The 26,137-nt window shown below is 38.2% G+C and overlaps 2 protein-coding genes and 1 pseudogene across 3 annotated transcripts; 1 reads left to right on the forward strand and 2 right to left on the reverse strand.

The window, feature by feature from the left end:
- Positions 1–2,249: 2,249 nt before the first annotated feature.
- abce1 (ATP-binding cassette, sub-family E (OABP), member 1) lies at positions 2,250–13,566 on the reverse strand. Its single transcript, XM_038267222.1, has 19 exons — positions 13,409–13,566; positions 9,707–9,842; positions 9,547–9,632; positions 9,376–9,473; positions 8,802–8,919; positions 6,232–6,369; positions 6,089–6,158; positions 5,916–6,012; positions 5,741–5,830; positions 5,545–5,666; positions 5,028–5,152; positions 4,647–4,743; positions 4,474–4,533; positions 4,343–4,401; positions 4,152–4,262; positions 3,183–3,325; positions 2,904–3,026; positions 2,718–2,829; positions 2,250–2,635 (listed from the first exon to the last, which is right to left on the reverse strand). The coding sequence occupies exons 2-19, from the start codon at positions 9,807–9,809 to the stop codon at positions 2,588–2,590; spliced, it is 1,800 nt and encodes a 599-aa protein (XP_038123150.1). The 5' UTR covers positions 9,810–9,842; positions 13,409–13,566; the 3' UTR covers positions 2,250–2,587.
- On the forward strand, positions 13,564–17,386 carry anapc10 (anaphase promoting complex subunit 10). Of its 2 annotated transcripts, none has more exons than XM_038267223.1 (6): positions 13,564–13,723; positions 14,037–14,152; positions 14,230–14,320; positions 15,777–15,897; positions 15,986–16,039; positions 16,958–17,386. In XM_038267223.1, exons 2-6 carry the CDS (start codon positions 14,038–14,040, stop codon positions 17,135–17,137), a joined length of 561 nt encoding a protein of 186 aa, XP_038123151.1. In that variant the 5' UTR covers positions 13,564–13,723; position 14,037; the 3' UTR covers positions 17,138–17,386. The 2 variants fall into 2 exon arrangements, with proteins under 2 accessions (XP_038123151.1, XP_038123152.1); XM_038267224.1 differs by having other exon boundaries at positions 15,989–16,039.
- Positions 17,387–21,425: 4,039 nt separating this feature from the next.
- LOC119771342 lies at positions 21,426–23,179 on the reverse strand (annotated as a pseudogene).
- Positions 23,180–26,137: the final 2,958 nt, after the last annotated feature.

A 26,137-nucleotide genomic window follows, 5' to 3' on the forward strand; every position in this document is an offset into this window, starting at 1 on the left:
AGGAATCAGTGCCTATTTGCTATAAGTTTGCTATTTTTATTTGGTGAGAAACACTGCTGTACAGAACAAAGAATGTCTGCCTTGGATTTTTCTATGTGGTTAAATAAAAGTTTGGTTCAAATCTTTAGTTTCTTTTTTTTCATGTTATTCGGGTGTTTCCTTTCTGGGTAATTGTTAAAAAGCAGCATAAAGTACATTAGGATAAAAATACATGCAGGTGAAGATTGTGTCATTCCAAAAAAAAGTTAAAAACAATCCATTTGACTTTGTTTTTAATTTTGAAGACGTTTCGCTTCCTATCCAGGAAGCTGCTTCAGTTCAAAATGTGGATAAATGTTTTTAAGGGTCCTAATCTATTTAAAATTGGATTATTTGCAGATGACGGTACTATATGGGGAAATTTTACAATATTACTAAACTATATCATTAGTTTGACTAAATTTGAAATCGAAATTAAAACAAATATCAGTCTGGGATGGTAAAATTGAAACATATTTTTAGAGAATAGTTTTTGTATTTTCTGTGTCAAACCTCATGTTGAGTCTCTTTAAACAGAAAATAATTACATATTAATCTTTACTTTTAAACCTATTTAATTTTACAGTTAGTCATAAAAAGAGCTTTATTCCTATTAGGATTGATCATTTTTATGACTGCTGATGTTTAATCAAGGTAAACCAAAACTGTCAAGCTAAATAAAACTTTTTTTTATACCATTATTGCCTGAAAATGATTACAAAACCATTTAAAATAAGACATGAACACTTTCAAGTTTTTTTTTTAAGTTTAGATTCTGATTGGTTGGTTCAGTGTTTTCATTTCTGCTCTCTGATTGGATAGCTGTCTGTCTGCTCCTCCAATCCCTGATGAGGGGCATCTGAACCCAGATTTCCTGGTATATATTTCTAATTTAATCCCATCAGTCCTCTGCTTCTAAGTAAAACTTGACACACATCTTATTTAAGATTAAAAAGAACTAAAATATTCAATTATTCAAATATTCACTATTTTCACCTTTTTCAGTTGCAGGAGTGTTTAGTCATTTTTAGTTGATATATAAAGATAGTAAAAATAAATAAGAGCACAAATGTGAAAGGATATATTGCATCATGACAGTTAATTATGGGCGATACAGGTAGAAGACGGTCTAAAAGTTCAAAATCTTTTCCCCATTTTTTATCATAAATAGAACATTAGAAATATATAGACTGGAATGGAGGTAGAAGGTATTTGATTGTGGATGGGGGAAAAAATTATTCAATGGGCTCTATGCACAATTCCACTGCTTCCTGAACTTAAAGCAGCTCTTCCTTTTTCTCTACTGTATGAACTGATTAATCCAGGTGTGTCAGACCCCAGTAACATTGGCCAGACACACCTGGATTAATCAGTCCATTCAGTAATGAAAGACAGGAAACAAAAGAGCTTATTAAAATTCAGGAAGCAGTGGAGCTGTGCATAGAGTCCATTGATTGAAGAATGGAAAACAGTAAAGGGAAGGATTGGATTAAGGAATAAAAGTGCTTGGTTGAGCAAGACACTGGAGTTGGCAAGAAATAAATGGTGGAAAGATGTGAGGAAAAGTAAGAACTAGACTAAGGTAGGAAACTGGAGGAGCAGGGGTTGAATAAAGGAAGACATACTGGATCTGAGGAGGAATAATTGGAGCTGGTAAGGAAGTCAAGCTTTACAGGAGATCCTTCCTACCTGCAGCAATCTACATCTACAACAGAAGAAAGCTAAAAATCATTTGAAGGTTCCATTTGGTTTCCCTTTGGGATTAATCAAGTATTTTTGTACTGAAGGTGAGAAGAAATTAGGAAATTCTAGAAGTAAAATGCTATATTTTAAATGCATATCAAATGCATATAAAGATTGTCATTTTGTACACAAGTGTAAACAAAAATAAATTTCTTTTAGTAAAGCTCTCTAGACTAACTTTTTTTAAAGTGCAGCCTTGATAAAGGTAAGTAGTGATAAAAACACTGATGAAAAGAAGTGTTGTTAAAATGAATGTATAGTTACAGTTCCAACATTCAGGGTTTTGTTTTTATAACCCATTTTATATAACAGGTAAACTCATTAAACCAAATAAAAGATAAACTGGGTGCCTTTCAGACTGTGTAGGTGTTAATAGATGGTTAGGTGGCATCATCAAAGTTAAGGTAATGAGTGAGGATCTACAGGTCAGCTAAGATCTGAAACAGTTTAAAATAAGAACGTTCCTAATAAGAAAAGACCAGTCAGTGTTGGATCAGGAAGCATTTATTCATTATGTTTTGTAAATGCATGAGTGATAAAATTTGCTGCTGAATGTTCCACAACCTTGCTGCCACATGAACTCCGCCCACACGGTCGGGGCCGACGCCCACTCAACGCAGAGCACTTCATGTTTATCTTACATGTCACAACATCGCTGGATACTGAACGCAGCTCGGTACAGAAAGGCTGATGCGTTTTATTTTTGTTGCTTCTTATGGATAAATCACATTTGGTGAACGCAGCCTGGCTGTAAACATGGAGGCGACGCAGTGACGGGCGTCAGCCTGCAGCCAGGAGGTCCCGGGTGGCCTGGGAGGACAGCGGCTTAGTCGTCCAAGAAGAAATAGTTTCCGCTCTTCTTCTGCTCTGTGTCCTGGAAGAGTTGAGGTAAAAGTGTATTTATACTAAACATGATGTCGTCTGCATAGAGGGAGAGGCGTCATCACCCAATGTACCTTGATGGAGTTGAGCTTGTTGATTCTTGGTCTGAAGTTATTGGGGTCTCTCCTGAAGGTGATCTCCAGCAGGGACAGGAAGCGGTTCATCCCAGCCAGCAGACCTTGAGGCCTGATAGGGAAGAACCGAGGTTTAAAATAGCAAAGAAAAGCGTCGAGCTCTAAACGTTTACGGGCGGGGCTTACGTGTTAGCAGTTGTCTTCTTGGATGGAATACCGTCGAATACGATGACCCTGTCGGCCAGGTACGTCGCCATGATGAAGTCGTGCTCCACCACAAACGCAGTCTTCTTGGCGTGAAGGATGTATCTGAGAAAAACAAATGTTAGACAACAGCTCCACCTACAGGAAGCTAAAAATATCTCTATATTAGTAAAGTTTTTTAAGCTTTGATAAATTCAACAAAAGGAAAAAGGCAGAGGGAGGATTTTCTCCAGGAAATGAGAGTGAAAGTTGACGTTTCACCTCTTGATGACCCGGGCAGCCATCAATCTCTGCTCGGAGTCCAGGTACGCAGATGGCTCGTCGATCAAATAAACGTCGGCTGGCTTCCCCAAACATAGAGTCAGAGCTACTCTCTGCAGCTCACCACCAGACAAGTTCTGCACCTGCAGGTTAAAAAAAAGAAGACAAAGGGTTAATCATGGTGTCCCCATTACGTCTCCTACAGGAGACCATTTTCATCCAAGACAAACTGCGTATCTTTAGGAGCTCAACACTACAGCAATATTTGCATAGGGTTAATTTATTATTTTTATGAGATTTTCACAGTAAAAGTATGTCTGCAAAAAACACCTAATTTTATTAATGAACTTCAGATACTAGTGTTTCAGCTGATCTATGTGGCTAAAAGCAAAGATGCTGCAGTGATCAAAGTGTCCATTACACCATAAAAAAAGTGAAAAACCCTTAAGATGTTAGCATAAACTCAGCCAGGAAAGAAAAGCACAACTATTATGGATTATTAGATTAGAGCCTTTTTAATCAACATTGTATTGATATTCTGGTCAATATGTGAATCCTTTGAAATGTATAAAAGCAATATACCTTTGAAACCTCCCAGGATTTAGTGACTCTTTTTTCAAAAGCTCATAGTAGAGGATCATTTTATCCCCTTCAATGCATTAAAAGTTAGGGCTGTCGTTCTCTTAAAAGGCTATTTCCACAACATGGTTATTAAGTTTTATTTCAGCGTTCTAATTCAGGTTGGAAAGAATTAAATTGACTGATTCTGAAAACCAAATGTGTGCAGTATTGTAAATGTCCTGTCAATTCTCTGCAACCCCCCAAAAATTTAAAAGTAAACAAAAAAGGATTACTGTTGGACAAACTAACGTTGAAAAAGCTGAACTGAGCATTTCAATAGATAAGATTAAAGCAAAGTTATTTTCGTGTAGTTTGTATCGACAGTGTCAGGATTGAACTGATTCTTACGTCCTGGTCGATGATGCTCTCTATCTGCAGCGGCTTCATGACGTCGGTGATGAACTGCGGGTGTGTGTAGGCATCTCTGATCTTCTCGTGGAGCAGAGCTCTCACACTGCCCTGAAGGCGCAAAGTTAAACATTCAACACCAACAAAAACACCTTTTCTTCATTTTCTATGCACTTTGCAGAATGCTTCACCTTAAATTTGGGGCTGATGGTCTGAGGTTTGTAGCTGACGTTCAGGATGGGAATGTCCCCTGAAAGGCACAAGCTGGGTCACACATTTGGTTCAGTAAAGTTTAGTGATGCTTAATGACAGATAATCTCACCTCCACCATCTGGTTTGAGTCCTCCAGCCAGCATCCTGATGAAGGTCGTCTTCCCCGTCCCTGAATACAACAAACATGCAGCCACTCAGCTTAAATCCTTGTTTCCCTCAAAATGTTCAAATTGCTGATCTGCTGGAACCTGGTTCGGGATTCAGAAAGAACCAGCAGCTTACCGTTCTCTCCCAGCATCACCATGATCTCAGAGTCTGTGAACTCCCCTCCTTTGATGTCCAGAGAGAACTCGCCCATCGTCTTCCCCATGTCTGGGTACTGAAATCAGCAGAAACAAACTATTAAATTGTGTTTTCCCCGAGTAAATCAAACATACTGAGAGTACATTAGATCAGTGAGGTGAAAAGAAAAGAACATCAAACCATCAATTAAGAGATAAAAAGGCAGCCAAAAAGGATTTATGGGGGCTCGTCCGGGATTAACATCAAGAGGAAATTATGCATTAACAAATGGTTTAGATTACATAAAAGTAGATGGACAGTGTGAATGTCTAAAAGGAAATGGTGAGAAATAAATCAGTATCATCTAATGTAAATACAGACCTGGTAGTGCCTGAGCCTCTTCACCTCTTCCTCATTGGCAGTTTCAGCCACTTTGAAGACCAGTGAGGTTTCTCTAAACCTGAGATTCTCTGTGGGAACGTAACCATCCAAGAAGATATTGATACCTGAAAAATTATGAGGGGATGGGAGCAGAGAAAACATAGAATGAGCTTTGATACAATAGATCTTGATATAACATCAGACTCCTCAATGAATAGTTTAAAAGTTACATTTTAAGTCTATTTAAGAAAATATATGTTCTTAAATTTGAGATCATCAAGTTTACGTCCCAAATTAAATTTTTTTGCTTAGAAAATTAAATCATTTTGCATCAAAATAGGAGATAGGAAATATAATACATATATGACTTTTCATAAAATCATCAATAAAATTGATTGATTGATTTTGTTTTTCATTTTGTCTCGCTAAAAAAAAAAAGAGAAAAAAAAACTTGATGTTTAAAGGGATGCATATTTGTACCAAGACCGTTCTAGATAGGAGGGGGTTCTAGTAGCACCTTCTCTGACGCTGAAGGGCATGGTGACCACTCCATAGGCGCTGGGGACTCCATAGAGGCAGCAGATGAAATCAGACAGGTAGTCCAACACGCTCAGGTCGTGCTCCACCACGATGATGTACCTAAAACAAACGGCAGACATGACTGACTATGCCTGACGCTGACAGACACCAATAAAACGGGGGGGGGTCCTCACCTGTCGGGGGTGATGAGCGAGCGGATGGTGATGGCGGCCTTCAGGCGCTGTTTAACATCCAGGTAACTGGACGGTTCGTCAAACATGAAGCTAGAGTAGAGAAGCAGAAATCAGGTCTGAGTTCTACTGAGCTTAACTCTGAGGTCCAGTTAAATAAAAGCAGAGTCGGACTCACATGTCGGCCCTCTGGATGCAGACCACAGCGCAGGCAAACCTCTGGAGCTCTCCTCCAGATAGATCCTCCACGTTCCTCTCCTGCAGGTGACTCAAATCTGCCAACAAATTTAACTTGTTTAGAGAGAAAAAGGAACCAGGAGCAGGACTAGGTTTTAAACCAAACGTTTCTACCTAGCTGATCACAGATGATGTCTCGTGTGTCTGTGTCGTCTTTCCTGCTCAGAATGGCCCCTACTGACCCCTGCAAGCAGAAACTAACCATTACAGCACATCAAGGAACAAAACGGACCTGAAACTTAATAAACCTCACCTACCTTTACGGTTTTTGGGATCTGGTCGACGTACTGCGGCTTGACGATGGCCCTCAGGTCGTCCTCAAGGATTTTGGTGAAGTAGTTCTGCAGCTCTGAACCTCTGAAGTAGGTCAGGATCTCCTGCCAGTCTGGAGGGTTCTGTGAATAACCAGAATGCATAAACTTACTCACTTTTTCACCCGTGCTTCAGGACGGGAACATATTACCTGCTTAAATTTCACTACTTGACATCCTGCATGTTTTATTATAGATTCTAAACTCTATTTTTGTTTGTTTTTCTAAGCTCTTAATTACCTTTCCGCCCGTATTTATCAGTTATTTCGCTTTTTTTTCTCCATAGCAGATCCTATAATAAGACTTAACATTTCCTCCTGGTTCCTCACACAACGTACAACCTTCAGATGGACTGAGGGCCTCCAAGGACCCTGGAACCAGCTGCCACTGGTTCAGATCTAGAACTGAGCCATTAAATCAGGCATTTAAGACCTTAAAATGAAGCAACAATTCTGGGTACCTTGTTTTATTGCTTTTAACTCTATTGTTTTTTAACCTGCTTCTTAATATCTTATGTCCGTTTTTAAAATGTTGTTTTTTTTCTGCAAATATTGACATCCTTTTCACCATAACTGTGGATGAGAGAAAGGTTGGAGGACTGTTTGATGGACAGCTCTGATTCCAGGTCCTAATTCCAGAAATTTTATTTCTAGATTCATACTATGGATTTAAACGATCTACTAAACATTAGTGGTTTATTAGAATCATACGATGTCTGCTTAAAAGGAAGTACTCTCAGAATTGTAATGCTACCATATCCACCAGAGGGCGCCACTGTTCATGGATGGAGTTACTAGTATTTGGCAAAGTGGACGCTTGAGCAAAAACATTAATGATCTGACTTCTGGGATATTAATCACACTGACAGTGACAAAGATGCAGAATCAACTTTAAGCTGGCTTCTTTTTTATATATATTTTATTCTATTTAGAAATCTGTTTGTATTGCAATTTTGGATTTGTCATTGCAAAGCTGAAATCGAATTGCCAGCTCGTGTAATGACCCAAAATTACCATCCACTCCATGAAAGCAAGCAGCGAGCACTCTGACAGCAAGTCGCAGCGATGCGCCCCGTCTGATTATAGGCGGTTTCTCTGTTCATTGGAAATCTGAAGTATTTCTCAGATTTTAATGATCATTTTCTTACCCAGTGACCTGCTAATAGTCTCCTGTTTTATTATATCTAATACATTTAATAATAATGTAGACGATAATATTTGTTTATTCAGGCAACATGATAAACTGGGGGGAAAAAAACGCTTTTAACTAAACTAAGAAAATGGTCTCATGGTTCGTTTATTCATAAAACTATTTCAGTCACTTCCCTCTGGCAGGAAGCGGCGGTCCATCAGGACCTAAACCTCACGCCACAGAACAATTTCATCCCATCCGCTACCAGCCTCGTCAACAAAGCCCAGAGACCCCCGTGACACTGACTCCGCCTCCTCTGTTCAGGACCTAGAAGCTACACCAACATAACATCTCCAGACTTTCTGCGTTACATTAGCACACAGCATACTCATATATAGTATATTGTACGTTTATATTGTATATAGCTCAGGGATTAAACCCTTATTTTTAACTCTCATACACTGCCAGTTATTGACGATGGTAAATCAGCTGTTGCCATAGCTCCCGTTAAACGTGTAGTGTGCGCAGCCGGACGAACAGCAGCTTGATGACCAGGGTCTAAATCATATTTAGCACCTTTTAGCTGCTGTGTAAATAAGCTTCCTGGAGCACAGCGTGCCGGAGTTCAAGAACTGCATTTTCCATTCAATTCCGTTCTCTCTATCGTCCTTCTCACCAAACACAAAGTCTAATTAATTCATTTTTTGACTTTTAACACGTCTCTCTGTTGAATAGAGCCAAAAACGGCGTAGGTGACTTTTCCTTCAGCACTGAAATACAATCTATCTGGCGACTGGAGCAAGAAATGAGAGGAGAAGGTACATGCTTTTCTAAGACCCATCCTCTTCTTCTGATTGGCCAATACTGTTAGCTTCAGAGCACTCCTTTGCTACCACTGACTGACAAACGTAAGAAGGATTTCGTCTTTTTTAAATTTATTTATCGTGAATTTATTTTCCAGTGATTTATTTTTACCCACAGGCAATCGCTACGAGCCGGAATACTTTAATCCCTGATAGCTATAGATGATGTATTCTGTATATATATCTAATGTGTCTGCACCATCAACACCAAGTCAAATTCCTACTTGGCAATAAACTTGATTCTGAAGATGGATGGACTTTGCATTAATCTGTAACTAGCATCGCTATGCATTTATATTTGCTCAGGTGTCTCTTTATTCAACATGAGACTAAAATATGAGCAGGACTTCTGTCTTAAAATTTTTGGGAGAATAAACTAAATTAAACATGGTTGAGCAGTTATGTTGCTGATGTGACACATTCTCCACAGCATCAGACTGAAGATCTGACATCTTTCCTTCAGATATGAAAACATGAAGCTCCTGCTGAACATCAGGTCAGATCCCTGCGGTGAAAACTCACATCAAACTTCCCCAGGTTGGGTTTCTGTTTTCCAGCCAGGATCTTCAGAGCCGTGGACTTCCCGATACCGTTGGTCCCCACCAGCCCCAGCACCTCTCCGGGTCTGGGGATAGGCAGCCTGCAAGAGCAACAAGCAAACCTCAAAAACACAAAAACTATTCAGAAACGAAAGAATCAGCCTCTGAACCGAGAAGGGAACAAAGTAATGATTACCATCTAATTCTGATCCCTGACTTTTTATAACAGATTTCATTTCTTTAATCTCCAAATTTACATTTAAGCTGCAGAATCACATCTACAGCAAGAAGGAAGGATAAGGTAAAGAAACAAAGGAGACACAAAACAGGAAAGAAAGCCAAACATTAAAAAAGCAGGACATGAAGAGGGAAGGACATGAGCAGAGGAGGACCAAGAAGGTAATATAGAAGGACACAGGAAAGGAAGGAGGACGAGAAACATTTAGACACTGAAAGGATGAATATAGCAATACTAATATTTTCTATACTTCTCCAACGATGGGAAAAACAAAAAGAACCCATTCGTGCCCAAAGTAGGGAGACCTAGAGCTGCATACCTGTGCAGTTTGAAGGAGTTGGCACAATATCTGTGAGTCGTTTCCTTCTCCAGGTTGCTGGGAAGGTTGACGATGGACAGCGCTCCGAACGGACATTTCTATGACGAGAAACGGTGGTGAGACAAAAGGAAAACAGAAAGCTCCTTTCATTCCTTCTATGGCCGCCGCTACCTTGATGCAGATGCCGCAGCCTATGCAGAGGGACTCTGAGATCCACACGATCTTACTCTGAGGCGTCACCTCGATGCACAGCTTGCCTGTAGAAACACAGTTGGTTAGCTTTCTATGGTCCTACCGCTGCTGTCTGATCACCCGCTGTCCCAACACTCACCCATGCGGACCACCGGGCAGCTCTTCTTGCACTCCTGGCGGCACTTTTTAGGTTTGCATTTGTCATGGTTGACGATGGCGATCCTGGTGTTCTTGTCCGCCATGATGGAGGGCTGAAAAGACGGACGTCTGCGGAGCTAAAACAGAGATGATCCAACTTTAATATCTACTCTGGCCGTAGGACAGATGTTTAAAAATTATTATTAGAGCTTTCAGCCACCCAAACGCCTCTAAGGATAAAGTGGAATATATGAGGAGCTGATTTAACAGAAGATTAAAATTCAAACACATCAGTGCAGCTTTTAATTTGGTGTGAAGCCACAAGTTAATCTCTCCAGATAAAAAACAAAAAAAACAGCACATATTGTTTAAACCAGGTTAGCAGGAGGGTCCTGTGTGAGTTTGGTTTGACTGTCAGGCTCCAATATTTCCAGCAGCAGAACCAGAACCAATCAGCAGCTAAAGCTAAATTACCCAGAGATCACAGCTGGGGTTAATCTCGCTGTTCGCCAACAAACTGAATATAATCTGGAAAATTAGGAACATTATCAGTCTGCTCAGAACAGCCGACGGCCTGGTTTGGCCCCGGAGACAAGATAACCTCAACTGGCCCCCACCCTCAGTCATCCTGTGACTAGTAGGACATTCATTCATCGTTACCCCTTAAAGACATGGCTGATGTTGCCTTTTAACTCCTTTCTCCTCCTATATTCTCGCCCCATTCTCAAGCTTCTGCCTCAGTCTGTCTTAGGGGTATAAATCACACCCATCATGGCGATTATCAATTTCATAACCCAATGATTCGATTTTTTTCAATGCTCAATAATTTTTTTTAACCTTAGAGGCTTGACAATGTTTCAAATTTGAAATAAATCAATGAAAGCTGTAATATCTTTATGCATTTTATTTGAGAAAAAACAGCAAATAACAGAAGTAGAAAAGTCGTACTCCACCTAATACTGCCTCTATATTCTCGATTCTGAAAGGCCTTGCATCAAAGAATACTGCAACGAGTGCATAAGTGCACTAGCAGATTAAGTAACAGAAATAGGCCTATACTACATTCACTATAGAATAACAATACTCAGCAAAATCATAACAAAAAATTGCACTAGCAGCAAATGGTAACAAGCATGTGTGCATTAAGTTATGTCACATCTCCATCTAAAGTTTAATAGAACATCTCTCCACGTAGAAATATAATCTTATCCCCTTCTGTCTCTCTATAGATGCTCATAGATCATTTAGGTTCTCACGCTGGTTTTACTTTTAAACCTGATCTCTAGACGCCATGTAGGCTGAACCATCCCTCTGGAAGCTGATAACCAGCAGCCAATAACCCTGCTTACAGGTGTAGCAGCGACAACTCCCTCGGTAGGAGGGTTGTTATAGTTTCCATCTGACCTGTTCCCCCCAGCAAATATCTACCACAGGTCTCTGCTGGAAACTATGAGGTGGGATTGGAGAGACGTTGATAGGAGAGCAAAGCGGAGGAAGGCTACAGCTTAAAGCCATGGCTCTGTTCTTTTAATCAAAGCGGAGGAACAGATTAAAGCTGCATAATTATTTCCCTCTCTCTGTCTGCAGCACTTTATGCTTTACTAGAGCGGCTCCATGTAGCCAAAGTCGCTTGTGTCAGCGCGGCCAAACCTTTTATGTGTTTTAGCTGGAGGTTGGGGGGTGTGATTGTGGAAGGGATGGGCTTCCTAAACAACACAGGACAAAAATGAATACAAAAGATTTATGGTAAATATAAGCATTATATTGATTCTCTAAACTATTATTTGATGGTTGTGTGGATTTTATCTTTACTCTCACCTTTTAAATAACAGATGTAGAGATAGACCGTACTTTAGTCTGGTTATATCAGCGTTAGCATGCAGATATATGCATCAGCCGATATTTGTGCACTACTGGCACAATCAGCTGCCATGCCTTGAGATCATGCAAGGCTCAGGCACTGCTGCTCCCTAAAAATATTATTGTTTGATATGTTAAAAAATGTTTCTCTTGTGTTTAAACTGAGACGTTTGTAACATCTATTATCATGGTGCCATTTTATCTTCAATAATATCCCCCTGTAGCTCATATCAGGAGATCTGTTAGGCTTTCAAAATAAATGGGTATCGCAAATAAAGAAATTCAAAAAACATAATGAAAAATCTATTACCAAAATGAGGTAATAGATTTTGATAAGTGTTAAGATTTCCATTCCTGACCAAACTGAGTCCTTATTTTCAGTTCAGTATTTTCATATTTAAGGTTTAATTAAATTTACATCCTTAAAAGAAGTCTTAATTTCTGTATCTTTGTCAGTATGGTTTATGGTACATTTCTGCAATACATATAAGACATTCTGAGAAACTGAAATATAACTCTCAGCCTCCTGACAACACAAGTGAACAAAAGCTGTAATCTATGACACTATTTAAAGAATATTAGTATAGAATATACATTATTTGGTGCAAAAAAAGAAAGGTGTGACATAAACATTATATCCTAAATAGATATAAAAAAGTAAAGTACAGATGGCAGAGACAGTGGGTGCAGACAAAGCATTGTGATGCTAGAGATGGGACTTTACATTTACACTTTGTTTACATTAAACAACTCCTTCAAAATTGTTTTTCTTACAAAATTACACTTTCAACTTCGGGGAGGGAAAATTAGAAGCTAAAAGGCGTAAATTAAAAATGAAAATGTTTAAATATTTTCATCAAAAATGTAAATATGAAGCTGAATTTGTGGATTAAAACAACAACCAAATGTGGTTCATGCATGCCATACTGGTGCATTTAAATGGGAGAGGCACCCTTCAACTATCTCCTACTGTGACATGATGGTGAAACCTTAAAAATTTGATCTCTAACTTCACAATTCAAAGCTTATAATATAAGGCCTGACCAGGGATTTTCACTGTATTATTAGAATTTGAAGGTCCTACTTTACAGGTACTGTCTGAACAACACTTTTGGTAGTAGGGATTACTACATATACCCATCTAAAACCTGCAACCATAGAAACCTAAATATTTAAAGGGTACTTTCAAGTAACACGTGTCTAATAAGTGGTGTTAACTCCAGTGGATCCATGTTATCTGCAGTGTGCGTCACAGACGTGTACGGTCAGGCCTCCAACTGTCCAGAAGCACACAGGATTTACCAAGATCCAACTCTAAACCACAGACTGGTTTTACACGTCCTGATGAAACGTGACGGGCGGTGGCGACCAGCATCAAATGTGGATTTTCTTCTTAATCCGTTCAAGACATTTAATCTATTCATAAGCCGATATCTTTTACAGACACGGATTGGTGGAAAAAACTGAGATGTGTGTTGAAATATATCCATTTGGCTGTAATTTGTGCAAAAAAATTGTAAAATAGTTGAATATCAAACGTAGTTGAGACCATTATCCTCCTGTTATGGAGAACATTGAGAATATTAGAGTCCTCTTCGCTTTAATACATTTTTCAGTGGTAACTACGCTTTCTGTTAACCAACAAGCTCTAATGTGAGTATTCAGACGAACATTCGATTAATTTAAAGCCTAAAATCGAAGTTGAACAGTTTCCTTAAATACAGACAGCAGGGGATGCTAAAGGTTAGCCGTTAGCTGTAGGCCCGCACCGTGACAGCTGCTCAAATACAGCAACAAATACAGACATTCTGTTACAACCCTGAGCACCAGGGCGGAAACTCACCCCTCTTCGGCTCCCCTAACCCGCCTCGATTTGAAATAAAGTAGAACCGACGACAAGAAACAAATATTAAGGAGTAAAACGTATTTTTTCCTCGCAACGTGTTTCAAGTGAAGCCGGCTAGAAAGATGGCGGGAGGGATGCACATTTTCATGCGACGGGATGCTGCTTTGACGTCATTAAGAGGCGACACAGAACTGGATTAAAAGAAATATACCATCTACAGAAAAAAAATTATTCTACTGGGAGGATTTATTACAAAATTTCTAGCCAAATCATCATCACATGAGCTGACACAGGGTTGGTTTAACTCTTTTTGTAAGTTTTGCTTTTTTACTTTATTCTAAACTCAAATTTTGAGCCTTTAAAGGAGTTTGAGGTGAAAAACTTTAGCTACAGTAAGCTAGCTGCGGCGTTTTTTAAAATGTTTATTTGGCAGGTTTTTTTTCCGATAAATACGTTATTACTTATGTCTCTCACATTCCTGGTGAAGCTATTTTAATCCCTAAAATCGGCTATTTAACCCGATTACATGATTTTATGGATTAAGCTCAAAATGTACAAGAGATTAATTTTTCCTTTGAGTTTTTGAACTGTGATCGCATACGTTTCTCCGTCTCCATGGTTACAGAATGGCCACCCCGAGTAAGACCCCACCCGGGGCTGACCCGAAGCAGCTTGAGCGAACCGGGACGGTCCGGGAGATCGGCTCCCAGGCGGTGTGGTCCCTGTCTTCATGCAAACCAGGTATTAAAGCTCTGCATTACACCTCTAGAAACATAACTCTGAGGAGTTTCCACTGAAAAGGATCATCCTCTGCGCAGGTTTTGGAGTGGATCAGCTGAGGGATGATAACCTGGAGACCTACTGGCAGTCAGATGGATCCCAGCCTCACCTGGTCAACATTCAGTTTAGGTATTTGCTACCAGGAAGGAAAAAAAATCAAACATTTTTTCTCTCTTTTTTGTTGCTTTTAGCCTTTATTGAAAAACAAAAAAACAAAAACAACAAATCACATTACACCTTAATGCAGCCACTTTATATAAAGTGATGCCTGGTTGTGGATTTTTTATAGATCTACCTCTTATGGCACAACCTCCCTCTCATTCATTTCAATCTAATTCAATTTATTTATATAGCTCCAATGCACAACACATCTCAAAGCACTTTACAGTTCACTAGATCATACAATCAATTTGATTCAAAGTTTTCTGTTTAAGGAAAACCAGTTGATTGCATCGACTCGTTGAGTCGAATACAATCCTTCACACTAAAGGGCAGATTATATTTCTGCAACCGCACACATCGAATGTCGCTTGGGTCTGGTTGCGATCCAGTTTTGCTGGTATGCTTCTGCACCGTCGGTCTGGAATTTCTAGGGACGCACAGCAGACTGCCGCCAAAGCGCAAGGGGGAGCCTATTCGAGAACTTCGGCAGCACCGGCAGGAGTGTTTATCTTCCAAAATAGCAACGGAGCGTCTGTAAGATATCACGGTCACAGAGATGGATTTAGAGACACAAAAAGCAGCTGTAAAAGGCGGCCCCGTCCAGGAAACACACAGCCAGGCAGATGAGAATATAATTCTTAAGAATTTATATGCTTAAAGGCTTAAGACTTTCAATTTCTGTTAGATTTCACTTTGCATTGACATCCTCACATGTCAATAAAGTCCCTATGCTAAAGTTTATAGACTTAGTTTAACATAAATTTTCCAAAAAATCCGTCTTTTCAGGAGAAGGAAAAACAAAGTGATATTTTATTATGGTAACAAGAAATATTAGTAATAAAGTTCTTAATGAGTCCAAGGTGGAATGAAAAATGATCAGCTTTAATGCAAACCAGACTCTTGCTTCGCTTGTACGGAGACAGAAGTCTGGCTCTTACCAAAGTCCTTACCCCTGTGGGCAAAGTTTTGTTGATTCGTCTTTACAGTTTAAATTCACTCAGATTAGATAGAGAAGAAGATTTATAATGAGATAGTATCTTATTATAATGAGTTACTATCTCATAATGAGTTACTGTTTCATTATTTTGAGTTACTGTCCCATTATAATAAGATAATTTATTTATTTATTTATATTTAACAGAGTGGTGGAAATGGGCTTCCATATAAAATGCACCTAACATTTCATTCCCAGAGCCTCAAGCAACGTTTTTAGGCAGTGACTTGTTTTAATGCGAGCAAAAAACAGTTTTTCCACTGGTTGTAATCTCACAGCTCTTTATTGAACAGGAAAACATTTACTTACAATCAGTTAGTCAATATTTTCACAGTAAAAGGTGGATTTTACAACAGAGACGTTTCCAGTTTTACTGGCTTGTTTTAGGAAGTAGTTTTGTTTGCTAATTGATCCTCTGCTCATCTGCAGGAGGAGGACGACGGTGAAGATGTTGTGTATTTACGCCGATTATAAATCAGACGAGAGTTACACTCCGAGTAAGATCTCCGTCAGAGTGGGCAACAATTTCCACAATCTTCAGGAGATCAGGGTAACTGATTAGTTTTGCTGTGAAGCTCAGGCTATGACAGCTGCTGGATGTTTGATTTTAAAACAGTCTGATTCTGTTTCCTCTGCAGCAGCTGGAGATGGTGGAGCCCAGCGGCTGGATTCATATCTCTCTTTTAAATCAGGTTAAAAACAGAAATCTGTATTACTAATGAATGCATCCTCAAGTTTCTGCGTTCAAGGAACTCATATGGAGTTGAAGTTTTGAAATTATTTTTTTATTCTTTACTTCCTCATTATTATTGACCAAAATGCTGAATGTTATAAATGTTAGTTTGTTAGCGATATGAAAGTAGATTAAAGTAAAAAGCGGGGTTTATAGGTATTTGAATCATTTGGTTAAAAGCTGTTACTACAACTACAGTCCATAACAAAATCTACATTGGAAAAAATCTAAATCTAGATAAGTCATTATTTTTTTAAAATAAGTGCATTTGTTCTTGAAGTGAGAAGGTGAAAGACACATTTTGCCAAAGGAACAAGAAAATTTACATTTAAAATAAGAAAACACAATTGCATTGTCTTATTTCAAGTGTATTTCATCTAAATATCTTATTTTAAGAGTAAAAATACTAATTCCATTGGCAAATCATCCCATTTACCTACTCAAATTAAGGGTAAATGCACTTAATTTGAGACATTTTTACTTATTTCTAGATCGTTTTCCCACTGTATAGTTTGTTTTTAATCCTATACATGCTTTTTTTTATTTCAACTAAGTTTGTCCTTGATTTAAAAAAAATTTTTTTTAATGCAAAAATCTTCGACAGTCTTAAATGTGGTCTATTTTTTTAGATATTTAATCTGGTAATGATCTGTTCCTGGGATGCACACAGGTGTAGTTTCAGGTTTCACCACCAGATGGCAGCATTGTTTAAACAGTAACATTACAAAAAAGTACAAATCTTTATGCAAACACGTTATTATTTAGGTTTTTTTTTTCATTGTTGCACAAATTAAAACGTTATGTATTGTTATATTTACTTAGATTTTCTTTTTTGCGTTGCATTTTCATCATGGTTAACATTTTTTCTTATTTTTAGAGAACAAATGAGCCTATCAGCACCTTCATGATCCAGATCGCTGTACTCGCCAACCACCAGAACGGCAGGGACACACACATGCGTCAAATCAAGGTTTACACCCCCGTAGAGGAGAGCTCCATCGGCAAGTTCCCACGATGCACCACAGTGGACTTCATGATGTACCGCACCATCAGGTGATCCCCAGGGGCTGACCTGGCAGGTTTGGGAATCGCAATACGAGGAGAAAGAAAATGGAGACTGAGCTGCTTGTGAGACGACTCTAATGGTCGTCATCGATCAGCTGTACACTGGTTTTCATTAGTTGGGATATTTCAAGTTGCCAATATTAAAGATAAAGGGACTCGAACTGGGTTTGGAGTAAAACCCTGGTGCCAACAGTTCTTCTGGATTGTTTTTTGACTGTGAAATAAATATTTTTAACCAATATGTGACTCTCACTTATTGTTGAAAAGGATTCCAAGATTCATAGTTTCATTTTTCAATTAGTAGAGAAAAGTCTATATTATTTTCTTTGGAAGCTAGTGAACCATTCCACATGCGCTGATCCAGTTTAAGCTGTTGTGCTTGTTTTTTTTTTTTTAAGTATTTATACCTGTTAAACCTTTAAGGTTTGTTCATGTTGAATCCACAAAACCATATTTTATAAAAAAAAAAAAAATATATATATATATATATATATATATATATATATATATACGTCAAAGATAAAAAAAAAAAAAGTTTATGATTATGAAGTGGAGGAAATATCTTCTTAATTGCTGCTGTTTCACAGGAAGGCTGGTTTCATTCTGTTTTGAGGAAGATTCTCTAATTTTATTGATGTTAATGCAAATTTATATTAGCTTTAATTAATATAGAGTATTATTATTATTATTATTTTTTTTCCATTAAAGAAAACAAGGCAAATTTATTCAGAAAAACGAAAAATTGTTGAATAAAACGTTTGTGTTGCATTAAACATTCATTCAACGACCTAAAAATATAAAACTATCTGCAAATAACCCGTCCCTCAACAAAGTGGAAGCTCCTGTCATGCATCAAAAGAACTAAGATAAGGAACACGTGTTAAAAAAATCATATATATTGTAATTTCTGGATTATTTTTTTTTAGATTATGTCTCTCACAGTGGACATGCACCTACGACGACTATTTCAGATCCCTCCATGATTTCTAAGTGGGAGAATTTGCAAAATAGCAGGGTGTTCCAATACTTATCTTCCTTACTGTGCTTTGCTTTGTGTAATGGAAAGCGTCAGCCATTCTCCACGTTTGTGTAACATGCATTTTTTGCAGTTATTTGTAGAAATGCTATAGTCCTAATTTGACTAGCATCATTCATGTGTGCATTTCTGTCATGTGATGCTAAAAAATATCACAGGTTACATCCTCAGGGCCAACACACTGGTGATCATTTTGGGGTAAATTGCTATCCGGCAGTTTTGCATGCACCAACTAAAGAACAAGAGAATTTTGTTGGGTCCAGCTGAACTCTCTTTGCCATTTCAGCTCTTAGTACCAGCAGCTGTGTTAGTTACACTTCTTCCTACCTGAAACTAGTTTGAGCCCTTTCAGCAACCACACCTTTGAATGGCCCTAATAAGAAAGGTAGGGGACATTGAGCTTTCTTTGTTTCATAAAATAGAACCAGGAAGATCTATGAAACCTGCTGAAATTTCTAAACTGATACATCATAATAAAGGAGTGTTTATGTGGCTCCTGTCAAAGACTGACCATTGGGATTACCAGGATACACCAGATGGCGCCTCTCCTCATGACCAAAGGTTGGTTCTGGTCCCACTTCATATTTTAAGATAATCAATCCATACAGCATGCAGTTTGTGCTGCTAGCTCCTGCTATTCAGCATTCATCTCATTTTTACTCTGCATTTGTTTTTCTGTTTGCTAGTGTCATTTTAGTTTGTGCTGCTATGCTCTCTTTTCCAGTGTTCCTTTAAACTTATTACTGGTATAATAATACACCATTTTTGACAAGGTAAATCCATTTCATTACTGTAAGTTATTTTATACTTAACATCAATTTAAGTAACAAAGAAAAAAGAAATAAAACAAATTAAATAAATTAATTCATTTAATATCATTAAGCTTAATTTGTTGAGATCGATTTATAAATGTTACTAGTTTAATTGTTTGTACTCTGAAGCATCAATGGCCCTAAAACCATGACAAGTAACAAGATTAGATTAGATTAGATTAGATTCAACAACAAGTTCATAACTGTAGCAAATTTTTATAAGAAGATATTTCAGTTGAGTTTCTCAAGACACTTTACAGAAACAATTTTAATCAGATCACACAGTTTGCAGAGGTGTCAAAAGCATTAATGTTTATTACTCAAGTAGAAGTATAAATCCTAATGTTTAAATTTAAATAACTTCTGTAGTTGGAGTATCAACTTAAGCTTTTTTTACTCAAGTAAAAGTTTAAAAGTAACATTTGTAAAACTACCTAAAGTATAAAAAAGAAATGCAGGAAAAGGAATGTTAAGGACATATGCCTTAAACCTCATACAGATTACTGCAAAACCCCATTAAAGGAAAATCTTTCTACAATACTGGATGATAACTTCCTTACACTTCATTTTCTTAGTTTTATAAATCATGGAAACAGTGTCACATTTAACTTTGCATCATCTTGAAAAACTATCTTTTTATTTGTGGCAAACAACAAGTTGAGTCTAACCAGAGAGAAAAATGTCTGAATGAAACAAATGTTTTTGATGGTATCTATATTTTTTTAAAATACCAACAGGCCATAACGAGAATGATCTTAAATGAAATAGAAATAACAAGTCAATTTTTTAAAATATGTGGAATAGAAATCAGAGATAAAAAAAATGAAAGGAATAGAAGTAAAAAGTAAAATAAATACTCCAGTAAAGTATAGATGGACACAATATGTCTACTTATGTAAGGTAAAGAAGTATTTGTACTTTGTTACTTGTAGTCATTAAGTTGGGAGAGTCCAGTCCTCTTGGATGAGCCCTCCTTCAGCACATTCCTGCCTTTTTACAAGAATAATTTTATCGACTGTATCAAATGCATTACTAAAATAAATTCCAGACAATTCCAGTGTTACATCTCAGGTAAATTGAATATCATTAGTAACATTCAGCAGTGCTATTTCAGTGCTATGATAAGCTCTAAAACCTAAATGAAGCTTTTCAAAAATCTCTACTGCGTAAGCGGTAACACACTTGATTACCGGTAGGTAATATTTTCTCAAAAATTTTAGATGAGAGGATTAGATATGGGTTTTTAACTGGTCAAATCATTCAGGTCATGAGGTTCATTAAAGTACAACCATAACACCTTTCTATCCTGAAGAGGACATCAAGGTTTGAGGCACAGAAGCAGGATTTCAACAAATGTGCAGTAAAGTGTCAAAACAATGCGCCAGACATGTTGACAGGACTATAAGACATTTGTTTATACAGTTTATTAGAAAAAAGGTTGATTTAGGGTTAAGTAGTTCTTCAAGGGAAAAAGTAAGTACAGCTACCTCAAAAGCCCCCAGTACACACCCAACAGACCTGAGTCCTATGTACATATTAGATATCAGACACCATAGAGATCATTACTTTAGAGTTTTTCTTGTTGCAAACATGCTAAATCTCCTCCACTGTCCAATATAAGGGTTTTATGGCCCAGTGGCTGACTCCTCCTCAGGAGGCTTTAGAGAAGACCCCTTAGAGTGAGGCTTGTTCTCACCTTTGATTGTTTCAGATGGAATATTTTATGTTTTTTTATTTTATTTTTTGTTGTTGAAGTGGAATAAACAACATTTGTAGAAGAATTCAAATATTTCCAGCTGGTTTACTCCTTAGATTTTAACTCGCCTCTGTTGTTTCATTAATAGAAGGTAGCAAAATGCTTCACTTCAGTAATACATCGTCATTTTATCCCAACTAGTAGTTGTGGCAAAAGAATGCAAGCAAACAGGAAGCACCAGAGACTAGCGTCAAAGAAAAAAAGGAGAGGTAGTTATAATTACCATCAAACAAAAAAAATAGTGCATTGCACAATCATGACTTCACGCCAAAAAAATATTATTTGCCACTTTAAAGCTATAAAGTGTAATCTTCAGGGACATGCGATGGTGAAAACTGGCGTCAGCAAAGTCTGTATCTTGTCAAGTGAGGGTGAGGTTTGTTTACATATTTTTAAAGATAGTTTTCTTTACTTTAGGATAAAGATTTATTTTAGTCCAACTTACTGCTGTCACATTTAAGCGTAATAGCCACCTCTACAGGTACTAGTTTGTCAACTCTGTGCTGCCTTAATGCAAAGATGTCAGCCTCCATAAATGTGAGACCTGCTCCTATGTAATTATAAATGGCCATTTCTAAGGCAATGCAAAGATTAAGACCTTTAGTTCGTAGCCTATAATAAATCAAATACCGGTACTTGTATAATATATTACAGTTCTGTAAGAAAATCCCTGTATTTTTACAATCTGGAGCTTTAAGTAAAACAAAACCTATTTCAGTTTAATGAATTCAGCAGTGTCTCCACCTTCATAAGAAAACTGGTAGTAAAAGAACTGAATCCCAGCATATAGAGGCTGAGTGAATGTGGTCTGGACTCTATGGAGGAGAGTCATGGTTTCAGAGACGCTGTAGAAAGACAGAATACCTGCTCTGTGATCCAGATACACTCCTATTCTGGAGGAAACTGGACCTGGCAGTGGTGTGTCTTCACTATTATGCCAAAGAGTATAACCTCTTTTTTGTGATGATATTGACCAGGAGTTTTCGTTGAATCCAAAGGCACATTTATTTGATTTCCCTTCTCTACTTATATTTTTGTATGAAACCGCTACATCGATTCCTCTTCCTTGCCACTCCACCTCCCAGTAACAACGTCTAGTCAGACTCTCTCTGCTCAGAACCTGAAGCCAATCTGTGAATCTTTCTGGGTGATCGGGATAACGCTGTCGTTGGTTCATTAATGTTACTTTTCTCTTTCCCTCAGATAATAACACATATGTGTTTGCTGTGTTTGGATGTAGTGTGATTCTACTTGAATATTTTAAGAATTCAGCTCTCGTCTTTGGTTCTGAAGACAAACCTTCAACTTCAGCGACTCTCGCTGATATGTTTGTCCATGTGTCTCTCAGGATGTCCTGCAGTTTCTCTTTGAGCTCTGACACAGCTGCTGTCACATCCTCAAAGTATCTCAGAGGATCAATATTGATGCTGGATGAGTGTGTAGACTCACTGAGTGCTGACAGTGAGGGGTAGTTCTGGAGAAACTGGGTGTGATCCTCTATGCATGAGAGCTCTTCCAGCTCAGCATCTTTCCTCTTTAGATCAGTGATCTCCTTCTCCAGCTTCTTCTGAAGCTTTTTAACTCGACTCACTTTGGTTTTCTGTTGGGATCTGATCTGCTGCTTCACATCAGAGCTTCTTTTCTGGATGAGACGGATCACTGAACCAAGGATCTTCTCATTGTCCTCTACTGCTTTATCAGCAGAGCCATTGATGGCCTCCACCTCCTGTTGAAGCAGCTTCACATCTTTCTCTTGGTCCTGGATTCTCTGCTGGATTTGTTATCGTCTCTCATGGAGCTCCTTCTGCTTCTCAGTCATTTCTACTTCAGCTTGGACTGCTGCATGGCCTTTATGTTTATCATTTAAACAGAGAAAACAGATGCACTGCTTATCAGTACGACAGAAAATCTTAATTAGCTCATCATGATGAGAGCAGGTGATCTCCTGGAGCTTCTTATTGGGGTCCACCAGCTTGTGCTTCTTTGATGGTGTAGCATCATAATGATGATGGAGGTGATCTCTACAGTAAGACGCATGGCAGGACAAACAGGACTTTACAGCTTTCATCTTCCTTCCAGTGCAGACATCACAGGCCACATCTTCAGGTCCAGCATACCAGTGATCAGCTGGAGCAGCTTGGAGTCCAGTCGTCTTCAGATCCTCCAACAACTCTGATAACATGATGTTTTTCACAAGTACAGGCTTTGGTCTAAAGCTCTTCCTGCACTGAGGGCAGCTGTAGATCCTCCTCTGATCTTCTCCATTCCAGTGGTCTTTAATACAGTCCATACAGTAGGTGTGTCCGCAGCGAATAGTTGTTGGATCCTTCAGTAGATCCAAACATATCGAGCAGCAAATATATTTTTGGTCCAACTGAAACCCTCCGTGAGACATTTTACCTCTGAGTAAGAATGACGGTGTAAGTCCCAGTTACTTACAACAGAAACTAGTTACTGTATGTTATGCATGGAATGTCAGCTGTTGTACAGATAATAGTCACGCCCACATAACCACTTGTGACTAAATAGGAAACAACAGAAAAATGCCTACATAGTTGAGGGAGGTGCCAGCCTTTAACACCTCAAACAGGAGTTATTAAAAGATGAAAGAGGTCATGTGAGGTGTGTTTAATTTACTTGCTTTAACCGGTTTATTAAATAAAATAAAACACAAAATACTTTCCAGTATAGAAGGTTTTTTTTCAATAATAATTTTGAAAATACACTTATCAGAGTAATGCCTCCCTAAACCCTGTGGGTTGTGTAAAGATTTCAGTTTGTGTGGGTGTTTTTGTGTTTTCTTTTGTTCTCCCTTTTTACCACTAGATGGTGCCCTCTCCTCGTTTGGGCCTCCTCTCACACCTGCGGCTCGTTGGGTTATCACCGGAGGAATATTTGAGCAGCGGGCTGTCACTACCTCGACGCCAGAGTGTTTGCCAGTTTTGGGTACTCTAGCCAAACTGAGATCAGCTGAGGCCACAGATTGGCTAAGGGTTGCCATTTTTTTTTACCTCTCATACAGATGGTGGCAGCAGTAATACTATCAACTGGAATATTCAAAACATTTTATTTTTTGTGGTTAAATATACACATCTATATACTAACAGTAAAGATGATAAATACAGAATTAGTGCTCTTTTCAGAACTAGATTTTGTGTTTTATGGGGTAAAGAGAAAATGATGTGTCTCTGCAAATCATCTAGGAGTCTTCAGTGAAATCAAAGATAAATAATGATTTTAATAAAAACTTAGCAAATAATCAATTTATGTAGATATTAGTGCCTTTAAACATCAATTTTATGCAGGATGTTTATTGATACAAGTAGGTAAGTAATGACAATGATGACTGATTTACAGTATGACTCAGAACTCAAAACTGAGTTTTATTCACTATACCTTTTATCTAGAAATTATGGATGTATAAATATATTCGTCTATTTGTTAGCAAAGGCTGTAGGAAAGTATAGTTAGTCTTTATTTAGAAAATAGGGATGTTTTGCTCGTTAATTTTTTTCTTGGAACAGTGTAGATTGACCCTGAGGTTCTGGTGCCTATCCGCTTGCAGCCCCCCCTCAGTGTACATTGGTTATTGCCTGCCCACCCTTATAAACAATTTCTGGTTACGCCTCTGGTTGGGATTCCCATTAGTACTAGCATCTGGTTAGCCTAAAGTTGTAGGGAGGTCATATTTAGATTTCAAATCATTCTGGCTTAAACATGTATATAAATGTACTCTTTATCAGACCATATTGTCCTAAAAGTTAGGAAATTTCTATCTAAACAAAATCCTGTCTTAAAATCTGTGTTTTCTTTTCTGTTATCTTATGCAGGCCAGTTAGTTATACGTCAGCTTGTGCACCTAAATTCGGCCAATCATATATTAACAGTCATCTGTCAAACAAATTTTTTCGGTCATAGCACCTTGATTCATATGTCGCAGCTAATATACGCAACGGTTGAAATAAGAAATAATGTCGTCTCAGTGTTCACGGGGATGGACGTCTGTGTCTTCAGCAGGCGTAGAGCTAACAGAACTGGCAGCGTTGCGAGGCAAGGGCTCAAACATGTACGGTTGTAAGCCTTCTACACCAAACCAAGCTTCTGCCGCCCTGGCGTCCTCTTCCACAACATCTTCGTTCCCGATTTCCTCTAAATAAAAAATGTATGACGGAGGAGACTCATCCACGACCTCCGACACAAAACTCTCCTCCTCTTGCAAGTTTCCTCTGTCCATAGCGTTCCTTGACAGTGTCGTTTCTAAGTCACCAATTTAGTGCTACTTGGTCCCAATGGAATTTCCCATTGGGAACCTACTAGCACTAAGTTGCTAACTGGTTAGCAAGATGCATCCGACAAACCGGCCACAACCAAACATGCTTGCAAACTTTCCACTACAACAATCCCTCCCCCTTGATAAACGACCAATCACATTCACTTTATTCACTCGTGTATTGAATAGGGGGATTAGGGGGAGAAGCGGCTCTATTCCGAGCCTCTCCCTATCTCTAGAGCCCCTTTTCCCATTGTGTCAACCCTTGGTTTTGTTGGTGCAGTGGTTTCAACCTTTCTTATGACTTGCTCTCATATGAAGATGATGCTTTTTCTCCTTCTCCAGCACCCTCTTGTGTCTACCCAGCTGAGCTCTACGTTTTGTCTTCTTTTGGCATATCTTTCTGCATATCTTCCAAAAACAGTGAATTATGGATCTGATTAGCTGGTCTAGCTAAAGTAGCACTTGCAGTATGAGTGTAAAGAAAGACATGAAAAAGATAAGCAGTTTTTTTTTTAACTTTTGATTAACAAAAATGGAACCTATGAGAGTTTCACCCATGATATCAACTTTTTTTTATTTACCTCATAGGGATTTGAAATAAAAAAAACAAACAAACCCAGATATCCTCCCTTAAAATGACATTACAACCCAAAACTTAATTGAAAAAAAAGTTACAAATATTATACAGAAATAGAGACCACATCATTATGGAAATACAATTATTCACATCCTAATTGAATAGATAGAAACAAAATAACTGAGTGTGAAATTTCAAAAGAGATCTATGTGCCTCTTCATTTTGATCTTTATCCAAAAGTAAAGAGTGAGATAATTAAATATCTAATTTTGCTAAAATGTAGAGATTTCTTTGTTATAAATTAAAGAAAGTACTGCCTCTCTTTTCGGAGGAACTAACATCCTGAAACGTAGACAAAAGCCCTTCTTATGCTTGGCAGATGGTGTTTTTCAGCCACATAAAGGTTATCAAGTCACAGGGTCAGAGACAGCTGTGCAAACATTTGTTTAGAGAGCAAGCAGAGCTCCACCTAGGTGTGGCAGAAGCAACACTAGGCTAAGCAAAAGGAAAGATGAATACGCATATGAGCAAAGCCGGC

This window comes from Cyprinodon tularosa, unplaced genomic scaffold, assembly GCF_016077235.1.
Source record: "Cyprinodon tularosa strain WSP-4 unplaced genomic scaffold, ASM1607723v1 ctg666, whole genome shotgun sequence".
Taxonomy (NCBI): domain Eukaryota; kingdom Metazoa; phylum Chordata; class Actinopteri; order Cyprinodontiformes; family Cyprinodontidae; genus Cyprinodon; species Cyprinodon tularosa.

Excerpts from the sequence above, each read along its gene's own strand:
- abce1 (XM_038267222.1), bottom strand. The coding sequence starts at position 9,809 with ATGGCGGACAAGAACACCAGGATCGCCATCGTCAACCATGACAAATGC. Across the intron at positions 5,667-5,740 it reads TCGCTCATCACCCCCGACAG|GTACATCATCGTGGTGGAGC; the intron begins GTGAGGACCCCC and ends CGTTTGTTTTAG. Across the intron at positions 4,744-5,027 it reads AGAGGCTCAGGCACTACCAG|TACCCAGACATGGGGAAGAC; the intron begins GTCTGTATTTAC and ends TGCTGATTTCAG.
- anapc10 (XM_038267223.1), top strand. The coding sequence starts at position 14,038 with ATGGCCACCCCGAGTAAGACCCCACCCGGGGCTGACCCGAAGCAGCTT. Across the intron at positions 14,153-14,229 it reads CCTGTCTTCATGCAAACCAG|GTTTTGGAGTGGATCAGCTG; the intron begins GTATTAAAGCTC and ends TCCTCTGCGCAG. Across the intron at positions 16,040-16,957 it reads ATATCTCTCTTTTAAATCAG|AGAACAAATGAGCCTATCAG; the intron begins GTTAAAAACAGA and ends TCTTATTTTTAG.